A 14,531-nucleotide genomic window follows, 5' to 3' on the forward strand; every position below is an offset into this window, starting at 1 on the left:
ACATAATGTTTTAAAAGCTTCGATAGGCTGACAACTTCAGCGTTTAACCGATAGCAAAGAAACAAAACCAAAGTGTTGCCGCAACACTTCATGTTGCTCAGGCAACGTAGGTCTAGTTTAATTTAACATTTAAAGGTGGTTAGGGGTTTGGTTAGGTATTTAATATAATGAGTTTTGTGCGGCCTGATTTCCACAATTCTTAGTCATAGTTTCCATAATTTTGTTTCTGAAATATTATATTATCATCATGGTTTGGGTTAACCTAACCCAAAACATGATGATTAACCAAACATGATGGATTAACCTAACATGATCATTAGGATTAACCTAACTTCACTGCTTGTCTATTTAACAGAAAAGTACCAAAAATCTTACATTACGGAAAAAGTTCATTCTTTGCATTTGAATTTCTTTAAAAAAAAAAAATAAACTTGAAATGGCTATGCTTGGTTTTTTAGGTAAAATCGAAATGTCATTGAAATTCATAAAATTGAAACTATCTGCTGGTAAACTGCCGAGGCGTTTTTTTTTACATTTTTAAAAGAAAAAACCTTAACTCTCTACCGGAGCCTCGTTAAATATTCAAAGCATCTACGGTGTCAATGGAATATTATTGATTTAGAGCCTGCATTTCACTTTTCTATTTTGTGAATGGTCAGCTTTCTCTTTTTGTTTTGTTGTTAAAAAAAAAAAAAAATTAAAAAAAACACTTATTTACTTATTTAAAAAACTTATTTAAAAAAAACTCACTATTGAGGTTTGTGATTTAATTTAAAAAAGAGCCTGGACGACTATGTCACATGAAAACATTTGAATTCTATTACTGATGCATGAAAAAAGACAATTTAAACTTAGAAAGCCGTAAGTAGGCCTATGGTCTGAGACATTACCACAGCTGTCAAAATATTCCATTTAAGACCCATTTTCGTAGTCCTAACACAAAACTGTAAGAAACAACTTTACAAGCAATGCTGTTTTCTGGAGACAACAGAAGATTGTTACTAGCAAATGTAAGCGAATTTTTCCACAGTCCACACACTACTGAAGAAAACTGTAGAGTGACACTGAGTAAGAAAAACATGGAATTTAGCTCAAAAATTGAATCTGCTATGGATTCTTTTGGGAAAGCACTTGATGGATTAGAGTCAACAGTTATGCCTGTTTTCCATGAAGCAGAAACTCTGCAAAGGAGAAAGAAAGTACGTAACTTTTTTCTTTTGTTAGTCACGATTAATGAAGCAAATAAAAAAGAACAGAAGTGATTTTAGTTGTTTTAGTTGACTTAAAACTTGAAAACTCCTTCAATTAAGAAAGAATTAAGAAAGGCAATTAAGGCTCTTAATTAAAATCAAGAAAGGCAATTTAGGGTTTCACAATTTTTGCATTACATTAGAAGAACTTTTTTTCATTTTTCGTCTAAAGTTTTTTTTTCGTCTTTTTTCCACTCGTCTAACACGAGTGAAAAAAAAAAAAAAAAAAAAAAAAAACGATACGAAGGTAAAAGACAGTATTACTCTTTCAACTGACAATTTTTGTAACAAATACCAAGCCATACGACTCTGTCCATTTTGCTTGAAAATTAATAAATACCGTTTTAGAATAATGTAAAGCAGCTAAAGCTATGACGTGCAATGTAAAGCATGCACGCATATGTAAAGCAGCTAAAGCTATGACGTCCAACACGAGTTAAAACAAAAAACGATACGAGGGTAAAAGAGAGTATTGCTCTGTCAACCGACAATTTTTGTAACAAAATATTTGCTTGAAAATGAATAAATACCGTTTTAGAATAATGTAAAGCAGCTAAAGCTATGACGTGCATTCCAGAAACTGCCATAAAACCACCATTAGCATAAACAGCTTGAGGCTCAACAACTATAGTAGTAACTCTAGGCATCATCGCAAAAACATTGCTGTGGGGTATTACAACAACTCGGAGGGACTGACGACTTGAAAAGGCTTTAACCATCTCTGAGTCCTACAACAAGGTTAACACAAATTAATTATGTACTACCAAGATTATAAAGTAAGTAAGTAAGTAGTAAGTAAGATTATAAATACACAACAGAGATGTAACGCTGTGAAAATAGTGGTATAGATGACATGTTCATTTTTTATTTCTATTGCTTTTCGTCATTGGATAAGATAATATTAATTTTCAAAAGACTATCACAAGCTCTATAGAGCCGAATTCACTTTATATGTCAGTAAAAGCTAAGAGAAAATTTTTTTCAAATCACTACATTAAGTCAAACACTTAAAATTACAAAGAAATTAAAAAGGCAAAATCATAAAGGGCAAATCAGTAAACTTGACAATTCAAGTACAAAAACATTACAGTAAATCAAAAATAAAAACGGCAATAGAGGAAAAGGGGAATTTGGCAAGTACATAATCACGAATTATTATTAAGGTGTTCAATACAATATTGTTTCGTAGGCTTCGCCGGCCGAAATGTTGTAAGAGCAACAATTTAGTTTTGCTTCTTTGCCATCAATTAAACATTGTATTCGTCAAACCCTTGATAATAACAATAAAAAAAATAAGTCCTAAGAAGAATATTTTCTTAATAAAAAAATAATAATTCCTTAAAGACGATCTCAAAATACGCTGTCTCATTCCAGCCAGATTGAATAGTTGATTAGAAGTAGAAACAAGTAGATTAGACAAGCTGAAGTGTTTTGTTACAATTGAAAAGGTTTGGAAGAATGGGAAGATAAGCCTGTGAGCGAAGGTATTAATATTGAAGCCCAGGTGGTGATAGTAGTCAAGTATGGCATTGAAACATAGGCACATCGAAAAGCTGAGGAAAATCTATTAAGATGCTTAAGATCAACCTTGTTCTCTCTTTATAGTCACTTAATAAAGGTTGTTACTCTAAAAACCAATAGTTGCTTCTACAATGCATCATGTACACAATCTAATGCTGTGTTGTTTTACCCCAGAGCATGGAATTAATCCAATAATATGATTATTTCTAATAGTACAACATACTCATGCTCAGTGTACATCACTTTGCCTCAAACCCTAACACCTAGTGTTTGTTTCTGATATATTTTATTCTAAAAACCAAAAACAGTTATGTTTCGTGTTAACATTTCAACATTAATCATTTTTGAATATATGAGTGTGAAGAGATAGTAAGTACCAGCAAAATCAATCAAGTGGATGATCCAGCGAAAGTGTGAAAAATAGAGCAGCCAAGGAACTGTGTTTTTTGGCAGTTTCATAAAGTTTGGAAGAATCGGTAAATAGGTCTGTGTTATAGTGTCATCTGTTTGCTACTATCGCCTTCTCTCTCTCATTAAATAAAAAGAAACTAGTTTTTTTAACTGAAAGTAAGGAGCGACATTAAAACTTAAAACGAACAGAAATTACTCCGTGTATGAAAGGGGCTGTTCCCTTCTTAACACCCCGCTCTTTACGCTAAAGTTTTTTACTGTTTAATAAAGTAGAATTGAGAGAAAGAGTCAAACTTTAGCGTAAAGAGCGGGGCGTTGAGAAGGGAACAACCCATTTCATCGGAGTAATTTCTGTTCGTTTTAAGTTTTAATGTCGCTCCTTACTTTCAGTTTAAAAAAAACTAGTTTCTTTTTATTTAATGAGAGAGAGAAGGTGATAGTAGCAAAACTCCTGCTTGAAGTGATTTTGTTCATTTTAAGTTAAACTTGATTTATTTTTTACTCGAATTAAGATTTACCAGCTCTTCTACATCAGAATTACTCACCTCTAAAAGGACGAATTATCGCTTAATGATCTCTAAAGCACAGTGAGAAAATAGTTAATTATATTTTTTATATGTTTTTATATGTTGCAATAGATATATTTTTAAATATTATATATATAAAATATATAATATATATATAATAATATATTTATAAAATACAAATATATTATATATTATATATGTTGCAATATTATATTTTTATATGTTGCAATAGTTAATTGCAACAGATTCCAATAGGTGTTTTTGAACGCAACTCAAAAATTGGAATTGTTATTAAACGTCAAAAGTCTAAAAAATCAATACAATTGATTATACTGAAAATTGATTATGTTATATAAAAGTGAAAATTGATTACACAATTTGATTTTTACTCACTTAAGATTTAGCTTCTCACCTATATTATAAATATTCATCTTTAATAGTACGAATTACTTAATAAGGTCTAATAAAAAAATATTTAATTTCAATAGGTGTTTTGAACGCAATTCAAAAATTGTAATTGGCTATTGAAAGCCAAAAGTGTAAAAAATCAATGTAATTGATTGTATTGATAATTGGCTGTATTATATACAATTAAAAATTGATGCTACAATTACAATCTTACTCGTTTAATATTTAGCAACTCATCAGAATTACTCATGAGTATCTCATACTCACATGAGTGATACTCATGAGTATTAGAATTACTCATCTCTAAAAGGACGAATATCGCTTAAAACACAATAAGCAAATAATCAGCTGCAATATGTTCCAATAAGTATTTTTGAACGCGATTTAAAGATTGCAATTGTTTATTGAACACCATAAGTTAAAACAATCAACATTTCAAAATTTCAAAAAAAAAAGATTCCCCTTCGGATGAACCCTCTCCTTATCTCCTAGGATCATTGGTTTGAAACAATCACCCCTGTGAAATAGTATTTATTACAAACGACACCCTAAAAGATAGCTGGGCACACAAATATTGAATAGAAATGCCTAAGTCTCCACTTACCTAGAAATCAGATAAAAAATTAGGATTGAGCGTCAGAGAAACAGACCCGCTACGTTTTACACCCCCCCCCCTAATGTGCAAATATATGGACCAAATTTGCTTCTAAAGTATTATATTTTAACTGTACTTTGGTATATTTCAATAGGACTGAGCGTCAGAGAAACATATATGAAGCATATTAGGTAGGCGGTATTTCATAGAAGTACCGTTTTTTTCAACGGAAAGTAAGGAGCAGCATTAAAGCTTAAAATAAACAGCATAAACAGCAAGGGCTAGGAAAGGGTCGGGCACCCTCATATACAAAAATAATTTCTGCTCTTTTTAATGCTGCTCCTTACTTTCAACCAAAAAATATTTTTTTGTTTAATATCAATTACAGATACTAAAGCGGGGCAAATTTGACCTGAACGCGGGGCAAACTTAATAAACGCGGGACAAATCTTCATCTCATTAAAATCGTAACTCTTTTGTCTTACAATGACAAACTTTATTTAAAATGACAGTTGTCTGACAACCGTAATTCAAAAAAAACAAAAAACTGTTGTGTTAGCAATGCCTCTTGTCTTGTTTAGACAAAACTTGTAGCCTGTAATTGCCCTAGAAAATATTATTGTTTATCTTCTTCTCCTTCTTAGAATAGAAAAAAAAAATGCTCGCGTTTTCGGTCCACGTTTTTTAACATTGATGTTAACGAAAATTTTACTATTTGTTATCACATTCTAATACAACCTGAGCTTGTATTAATACAACCTGAGCTTGTATCAGGTATATCTAATACACATGAGCTTGCATTTTCTCATTCGCAGAACATTTTTTTTTTTACCACAATGAAAACACGTGGATTAAAATAGTACGTAAACAGAATAAAACAATTAATTACTTACCAGAGACTTTGATCCGGAACTAACGTAAACCACTGTAAATTTTTGAGTTTCCGCGGCCTTTAGTAGAAACCGCTTCACGTAACTTGAACATCCATATGTCAAAATGGTCTCTCCAGTTTTTATAAAATCACTAGCCTTGTTTGAAATAGTTTCTTCTCTACAAAAAAAAAAAAAAAAATTATTTTGTCCGGCTGACAGCTGTATTCAAGAAAATATTTATTTTATTACCCAGTTCATAACGTTAAATCGTATATAATGATGAAGACCACACTGCCTTTCCATAATAAATGCAAACAACAAGTATAAATAAAAGGGATTTTTTTTAAAGGCAAAGTAACATTGACCCTAAATGAATATTTCGTACTTCATTAGTAAAGAAACGCACAAACGTAGTACACTAGAGTAATGAAAATTCTAACTTCTTTGGGATGAAACTATAGTGGAGCTGGAATCAAGAATGGCTAGCTGAAATTATTCTGCATAGTATGAAGTAAGAAAATAACTATTGAATTTTTAACATGTGTCCTTCTCAAATGTCCCTACTCTAGAATTTTAGCCTTATAATTAGCTTTGGTACCTCATACTTCCCTTCCAATATAAATTTGTAGGGGTGCGTTTTTTCAAGGATGATGGTCATTCTCGAAGGATCGTTTTATGAGGGCAAAGCCGGGACGAATATGATAGCTGAATTGCAATTTTACCTTATTATGTGCAATCTTATTTGATTGACACCTTGAATTTGTGCACATTGCTTTACCGTCAAATTTCCTTTGTTTTCAAAGAGTTTTTCAGTTTGTTCATCTTTTGTCATAAACTACTATGAACTTATTGGTTTGCTAAATAGTGAAGGTATTTTTTTAGCATTGGAAATCCAAGTACTTTACATAAAAATTTTAAAATATTACATTTTTTTTACAAACGTCTCATTAGCTTTTAACTATGAAACTGTTGTCAGTTCTAAAATATCCATTTTGCCTTTTGCCCAAATTTATGCCAGGTCAATTGTCATGTAAGGTCATAAGGATGGGTGATTTAGATAAAAATAGTAGTGGAGGGGTCCCGGGTCTAAGAGCGCCCATAAAGGGTATACTATTAGAGTTATCATTCCCTCAAGACATTATTACGTGCAACTGGGTCTTGCAACAATACTATAGTATGCATGTATGTCACGTAATAGCATCCTTACTTCGTTCATCCTTAGTTCAGCTATAATCCTGGTTGAACTTCCCTGAAGTAAGGATGCTATGACTGTTTTAAAAGATTTTAGTTTTAATGTGAGTTTCTTTTATATTTTTTCATTTGTTTTGCTGAGGACAGCCCTTGGATATAGGGTTGAAATATTCATTTAGGGTCAACGGTCAACTGTCTTCAGGAAAAATTCCTGGTTGTTTCTACTTTTTGCTTGTATTTTGTAAAATCATATCTGGTGAAGGTACGAGTAAAATTTATTGCATAAAATGAAGAAGGCCTGACGGGCCGAGTTCTGATATCTTGACTAACCTTCATTCTGTAAAATAATTTCACTCGTTTTTATGACCTATAAGCACCCTCAGAGAGATATTTTATTATCTAGAACAAAAAGAAGCAAATAAGTGATATTCCAATTCGGTCTTAACGCCCCTTCGGTGTCAAACACCTTTTCTATTTCCCGCTAAAAAACCCTTGCAATTTTTTAAAATGATTTTTTGGCGGTTAATTTTGAGATACTTACTATTTCAAATTCAATTTTGACTTTAAACTATTTTTTACTACGCCTACAAGTTTGATCTTACTAAAATCGTTTTTTTTACGAAAATTCAGAGCAGTACTCAAATCAAAATAAAATTGGCCTAGTTCGTCTGAAACGGCAAAAAAATCTTCTTACAAAATAATTGCCGTTCTGTTATCTGTTGAAAGCATTGAATCGCCCTTAGAAGAAAGAAGATCGAGTTTCTAACCCCATTCTAGCATCTTCCTGGGTCATAATATCACAGTGTTCCAGAAATACAGGACAAAAAATACACATCTTCGTGGCTAAAGAAGACAAGATGGGTTGGAGAAGGAAGGAGAGGGTTTATTCCTAAAAAATATTCCTAAATATCTTTTGATGAGACAAAATGAAGTGGCAACCAAAGTAGAACCAACGATTTGTATTTGAAAACCTGCATACAAAACAGAGCTAATACTGAATTTATAGCAATCTTTATGAAAAGAACTATAATTTAAAGGTTTTTCTGGTTTTATTGATTAAAATCCAACGGTTCTTTCAGTAAGTTCTCGTACTTGATCCTACAACTGACGAAAGACAAGATCAGAAACACCAGCGGAACAGTTTGAACAATTCAACGAAACAAAGAAGAGAACAATAATAAATGGAAAATAAAACCCAAATATCCGAAAAAACGAGGATAATTGTCAGCCAATAGAACAATATAAAGTAAAAATAAGCGGATATTTCGATAAGGACCTCCGACAAACCGTCTTCAGTGCTCAGAAAAACAAACAAACAAAATACAACTAAAACCTTGTGAAATGTAATTCAAAAGGCTAAGTTTTAGTTGTTTTTTTTTTCTTTCTGAAAACAAACAAAAAACTATTTAAATCTTGTGAGGTGTACTTCAGAAGGTTAAATTTCAGTTGTTTTTTCGGCTCGGTTTGATTCTATTCGTATTTTGGCTATTTGATTTTATTTTTCATTTATTATTTTTCTCTTCTTTGCTTCATACGTCATGTATAGCCAGTGTGGTCTTCGAATTATTTTCACCAGAAATAGACAGATTTCCTCACTATCACCAGGAATCACAAAACATTCAGGATAATATTCAAGAGGTTTGCTAGTATTAAAGAAACTTTTCGTATTCCCTGGGCCTCTACACTGAGGCGAAGGAGACACAGGGTGGAGGGGTTTTGTTTAAGGTGAAACTAAAATAAGAGGGGTTGAAGCATATTATTTAATTTGACTCCGAAGAATTTACCACTTGGCGTAAGAAGGAAGTAGTCAGGGAGGAGGCAGGGACAGGATGGTTCTTTACTTTTGTCCAAAAAGTGGAAGTATGGACGAGAGTGTGGGTCATATGATATACGAGTTTGAAGAATTGAGTGAGTTGCGAAATGAAGTGCATGAAGAGTGTGGGTCTAGTTTTTGTACTATTAGTACAATTTACTAGTACATTATTAGTACATTATTACTAGTTTTAGGTCTATTTTTGTGTACCTGCAAAAATGTGGAATTTTGTCAGAAGAAACACCACGGATGCGCGTTTTTTTCCCAGGGGTAATCGTATCGACCCAGTGGTCCTAGAATCTTGCGAGAGGGCTCATTCGAACGGAAATTGAAAATTCCACCACAAGAAGTTCCTATTTCCTTTAAATCGTTCTTAATGACATCCTCTCTCCCCAGGCGACTCCTAGCCCTAGACGGCTGTACGAAAAGGACAATTTTCAGCAATCTGTCATCCTTAATCCGCAGAACTTGCCCTAGCCATCTCAACCTCCCTTTGAATATAGCCCTAGAAAGCGAGATTGGACCACATTAATCGTACAGCCTACTGTTTGAAATATGGTCAGTCAGTCGGGTACCCAGAACAATCCGCAAGCAATTTCTCTGGTAAACATCTAGTGCACCTATGCTTCAGAGCCATATTTGATCACTGTCATCACTGTACCTTCCACTATTCTAATCCTGGTTTTCAGACTTCTCTTCCTATTCTTCCAAACTTTTTTTTAATTGTGAAAAAATAAAGAAAGAGTAAATAAAGATAAAAAAAATAAAGAAACAGCCTAGTTGCGAAATGAAGTGCATGAAGAGTGTGGGTCTAGTAGGAAATGACTGGTGAACGAAGCGAATGATGAATGTTTTGCAAATGTCAAAAATTTAGGACGATTTCTCAGGCTGGAAATGGAAAGAAGAAGTATATTGTTGTGCGTGTGTTTTTTTTTTTATGTAATTTCAATTATACAAAAGTTAGTTTTTTTTTGTATTGTCATGGCCCCTGGGGTTTTTTGCGCAATAAAACTTATTATTGTCATTATTTATTGCTTAGGGCAAAATCAAAGAAGATTTACTTCCTTTAAAGACAGTCTTTTAATATGGTTTTGAAAGAAAGTTTTTTAATGTCGGAATTGTTGACACGAAATTAATGAAGTGTTGCAAGACATGATGATGATCAGGAAACTCGTGCTAAATAGGATTCAATCTGCATGGTTGGACTAAACTGGAATATACTCAATCATCCAACCCTTGAAATCACATCCGGTTCTCCTCCGTTAGAAATCCGAGAGAACTTCCTCGTTAAAAAGTCTTTCTAAATCCCACTCATTCATTGTTTTTATAAGTCCTGAATAAGACCTGTTGTCAAAAAGGGCTACCTCTTTAACCTCTTTTGCAGCAGTCCATAGGACTAAAAAAGGGTCAGAGGGACAGGCTATCGCATTAGCAGCAAAAGAAAACTACAAAACTACTTACTACTACTACTACTAGTAACTCACTGCAGCACCAAGCCGCCTGAGGCCAACACAGCTACGCACACTCCTCCTCCAACCTAATCTATTTAAAGCCTCCCTCTTTACACCCTCCCAGGAAGTTCCCATTTCCTTTAAATCTTTATTTATGACCTCCTCCCAACCCAGACAAGGACGACCTGCTTTCCGTGTAGCCCTAGACGGTTGGCCAAAAAGGACAATCTTCGGTAATCTGTCATCCTTCATCCGTAGAACGTGGCCTAGCCATCTCAACCTTTCTTTCATTATAGCCCCAGAAAGCGGGATTGAACCAGTTTTCGTACAACCTACTGTTTGAAATACGGTCAGTCAGCCGGGTACCCAGAACAATCCGTAGGCAATTTCTCTGGAAAACATCTAGTAAATTTTCATCTGCTTTTCGGAGTGCCCATGCTTCAGAGCCATATTTGACCACTGTCATCACTGTAGCTTCCAATATTCTAATCTGGGTATGTAGACTTATCTTTCTATTCTTCCAGACTTTTTTTAACTGTGAAAAAACACCCTGAGCTTTAGCTATTCTACTTTTAACATCTTCACTGCTCCCACCATCTTTACTAATAATACTACCAAGGTAACTGAAGCTCCCAACCTCATCAATCTTTTCGTTACCTAATGTCACCTGTTCATCTTCACTTATTCCTAGCCTTAGTGACTTAGTCTTCTTAACATTAATTTTCAAGCATATTTTAGCACCCTGAACTCGTAAAACCTCTAAAAATTCATTCATTTTGCTCAAACTTTCATCTAATATGCTTAAATCATCAGCATAATCTAAGTCCAGGAGCGTTCTTTCTCCCCATTTGATTCCATGGTCTCCAATTGCCTTTCCTGTGCTCCTTAAGACGAAGTCCATCAAAATGATCCATATAAAGGGGGATAGAACACAACCCTGCTTAACTCCTGATTTAATACAAAACCAGTTGCTAACCTCATTTCCTACCTTAACCGCAGCAGTATTATTCTCGTACATAGCGCAAATCACTTTAATGTATTTTTCTGGTATACCATATAACGATAAGACCTTTGTTAACGCTGTTCTATCAACAGAATCGAAAGCTTGCTCATAATAGATAAAACTAAGGACCAAAGGTGTTTGACAACGAAGAGACTTCTCAATTATTAACCTAAGAGTGAAAACATGGTCGACACATCCTCTACCTTTTCTAGAACCGCATTGTTCTTCCCTTAAAACTTTGTCTACAGCATGTCTCAGTCTAAAAAGTATCATATTACTCAGTAATTTGCTACCTACAGAGACCAGACTAATGCCTCGATAATTACGACACTCACTCTTGTCACCTTTCTTATACAGTGGTTTAATTAAGGTTTTCCTAAAATCATTGGGTACTTCCCCCTTTTCAAAAATCATGTTTATAATCTTCAGTAGCTTATTCCTAACCTCAGAGCCACCATATTTAAGAAACTCATTAATCATACTATCAACACCTGGGGCCTTATTATTTTTTAATCCTTTTAGTACTGTCGCTAATTCTTCCTCACTAGACAAATCTTCCTTCACATCCAAGGTATCACAAACTTTTTCATTTTCATCTATATCTTTTCCTGCAACTGTATCTCGATTCAGCACATTCTCAAAATGTTCCACCCATCTTTCTTTAACTTTTTCCTTATCACTAATTGTGGCCCCATTTTTATCTTTAACTGGGACTAGTCCGGATTGGCTACTCCCTTTCAATTTATTAACATGCCAGTATAATATTTTACTATTATGCCGTCTAGCCGCATCTTCCAGATCATCATCCATCGCCTCCACTTCACATTTCCTTAGTTCATATTTTAATGCTTTCTCCACTTTCATTACATTCCTTTTGTTTTCATACGACCTATCACTCAGATAATTCTTATACAAACCCCTTCTACTCTCTATTAAACCTAAAGCTTTTTCACTAATATTCCTAGTTGCAGTCTTAGCACTCTTTCCTAGGACACCATCAGCAACTTCACAAATTGTTTTTCTGAAATTATTCCATCCATCTTCCAAATTGTCAAATTTTAAACTCTCAAGTTTAGTACTCAACTGTTCCTGGAATTTTTTTTCTCAAATTTTCATCCTGAAGTCTACCAACATCATAATTTTCTGTTAGGGAGTTACCCTTCCGAAATTTCAGCTTTAAATTAACCTTAGACACTACTAGATGGTGATCTTTACTTTTAACATCAATAACGGCACTCCTATACACCCTAGTATCTTGTATTGATCCTGCTAGTCTTCTGTTTACAATTACATAATCAATAAGGTTTGCTGTCTTACCATCACGTGAATACCATGTCAACTTATGGGCCATTTTGTGACCAAACACCGTATTGGTTATAACTAGGATGTTATACCTACGAAATTGCAAAAGCTTATAGCCATTACTGTTTTCTTTTCCTACACCAAATTTACCTAGGCTAGGATGCCATCTATTCCTATTTCTACCAACCTGGGCATTAAAATCTCCTAGCAAAAACACCATATTTCTACCTGGTACCCTGTCTATTTGCTCCTGTAACTGTAAGTAAAATTATCTCCATCAGTTGGTTCAATGGGGGCATATACTACTATAACTGATACCCTAAACTTTTTAGTCATAAAATGAGCAATTAGTATTCTATTATTAATACCTTCCCAGCCTAAACAAGACTTAGCAGCTTCTTTATTCATCATGAGCCCTACTCCCTGTCTATGTACCCCATCCTTCCTGCCTGAGTAAACAAATTCTATGTCACCTAATTTCATGCTTCCTACCCCTGGGATATGAGTTTCTGAAACTCCTAATAAATCCAGTTCAAACCGTCTGAATTCGTCAGTCAAAATGTCGATGCGATAGTCCTTTTTTAACGTCGTAACATCCCAAGTTCCAATTGTCATGTTCTTTAAATCTTTGAAATTATTTTGGCCTCAAGAAAAGCAGTGATCCTGGATACCAGTGAGGATGGGGACCAACATATCTTCTCAAGTCTACACTGAAGCGCTTAAGCCGGCTTAGAACCGGACAGCAAGAGATCCCTGGGACCTCCAGTAAGTTGGAGGCTTTGTGCAATCCTGGGCCCATCTTGGTCACAACATGGTTTTCAGCACTTGGCGATGCTCTTCTATCAACAAGAGTCGAAATCCTGCACAGACAGTCCCAAGCCTATTACCTCCGACTCATTATATATTCATGCCTACAAATATTATGCAACTACGGGGAGGCAGCCCATAGTAGATAAATTAGCTATGAAGAGGTTTTTCAGCCCGAAAACGCCCATCAAAACAAACCAAGACCAGAAAATTATCCAATAATCAGAATCCCGTACGAGTGCTGTGTTGTTTACTAGGCTATAATTTCCTCGAGGGGCGCCACTCCTCAAGTGGGAAAAATTGACCGCAAGTTTCCCAGTCTTGCAGGTACCCCGAAAGGATCGAGGCAGCCCTTTACAGAGGCCGTTGTCCATAAATCTGGATCTTACGCCCTTCCGCAGTTGTCCTCCTACAGAGGATCCTCCCACGATGGTGTTCTGCTTCACCATGCAAATTAACCCATTACTGGGAGAAGGTTTGTAACTCATCTGACGTGTGAACAGGGCAGCTGCCTTTAAAGCCTCCTATGGAGCTAGTCTACCTATCTGTAGGGCATTCCCCTATCTGTTGTCCTCCACCAAAACCTAGCATGATTATCTAACAATTAACTAACTAATGCAACTAATAAATAGTTGCAGTAAATTGCAACTTTACTTTAATTTAGACTATAAAGTAAAGGACACAAATAACATATACAAGCTCTGTTGTCCTCTGCTAAAACCTAGAATGCAAACTAATAATTAACTAACTATTGCAACTAATTAATAATTGTAATAAAGTACAACTTTCCTTTTAATTTATACCCTAAAATAAAGAAAACACAAAAAAGCTCTATTGTCATCTACCAAAACCTAGCATGTTAACTAATAAATAACTAATAAATAGCCCCTGCCTTGTAAAAATTCCAAGCACCCCTTTTGAGAAACTATCTCTGCTTTTGTCACAGTTCTTCAAGGCGACAAGATAAAGACGCAACAATTATCACTATTAACATTAACAAATATTAAAACTAAAAGCTTTATGGGTCGTGGATAATATTAGAATTTCAAACAATGTAAAATTTGCAAATATACCCATGAATCCAAAATGTATAATTAAATTAAACAGCGTTGTCTGTATACGCCATACCCACACCATATAATGTTCTAAACTTTAACATCCTAATAAAAATTTTAAACATTTCTCTGTTTTAAACCGCCCTGGAAAATTTCCTCCTTTAATCAGATTAATCATTACAAAAACCTAAAATACACTAAATCGTCCTACCTATTTCCACACAGGGCAAAAATTACCCATCTTCGACTTATCCCTTCACAAATACTTTCTTTAATAACCAATTTACTTTAATAGCATAAGAAACACCCACCTACCAATACCACC

General features: G+C 34.4%; 1 protein-coding gene across 2 annotated transcripts in view; it reads right to left on the reverse strand.

The window, feature by feature from the left end:
- The window catches only part of LOC136036147 (translation initiation factor eIF2B subunit beta-like), a 34,853-nt gene that overhangs the window by 9,709 nt on the left and 10,613 nt on the right, over nucleotides 1–14,531 (reverse strand). For both annotated transcript variants that reach the window (XM_065718190.1, XM_065718199.1), the window contains 2 exons: nucleotides 5,606–5,762; nucleotides 1,781–1,978 (listed from right to left, as the gene is read on the reverse strand). In XM_065718190.1, coding sequence (XP_065574262.1) covers nucleotides 1,781–1,978; nucleotides 5,606–5,762 — 355 coding nt within the window. The remainder of the gene's footprint in view (nucleotides 1–1,780; nucleotides 1,979–5,605; nucleotides 5,763–14,531) is intronic.

This window comes from Artemia franciscana, chromosome 2 (assembly GCF_032884065.1).
Source record: "Artemia franciscana chromosome 2, ASM3288406v1, whole genome shotgun sequence".
NCBI classification, from domain to species: domain Eukaryota; kingdom Metazoa; phylum Arthropoda; class Branchiopoda; order Anostraca; family Artemiidae; genus Artemia; species Artemia franciscana.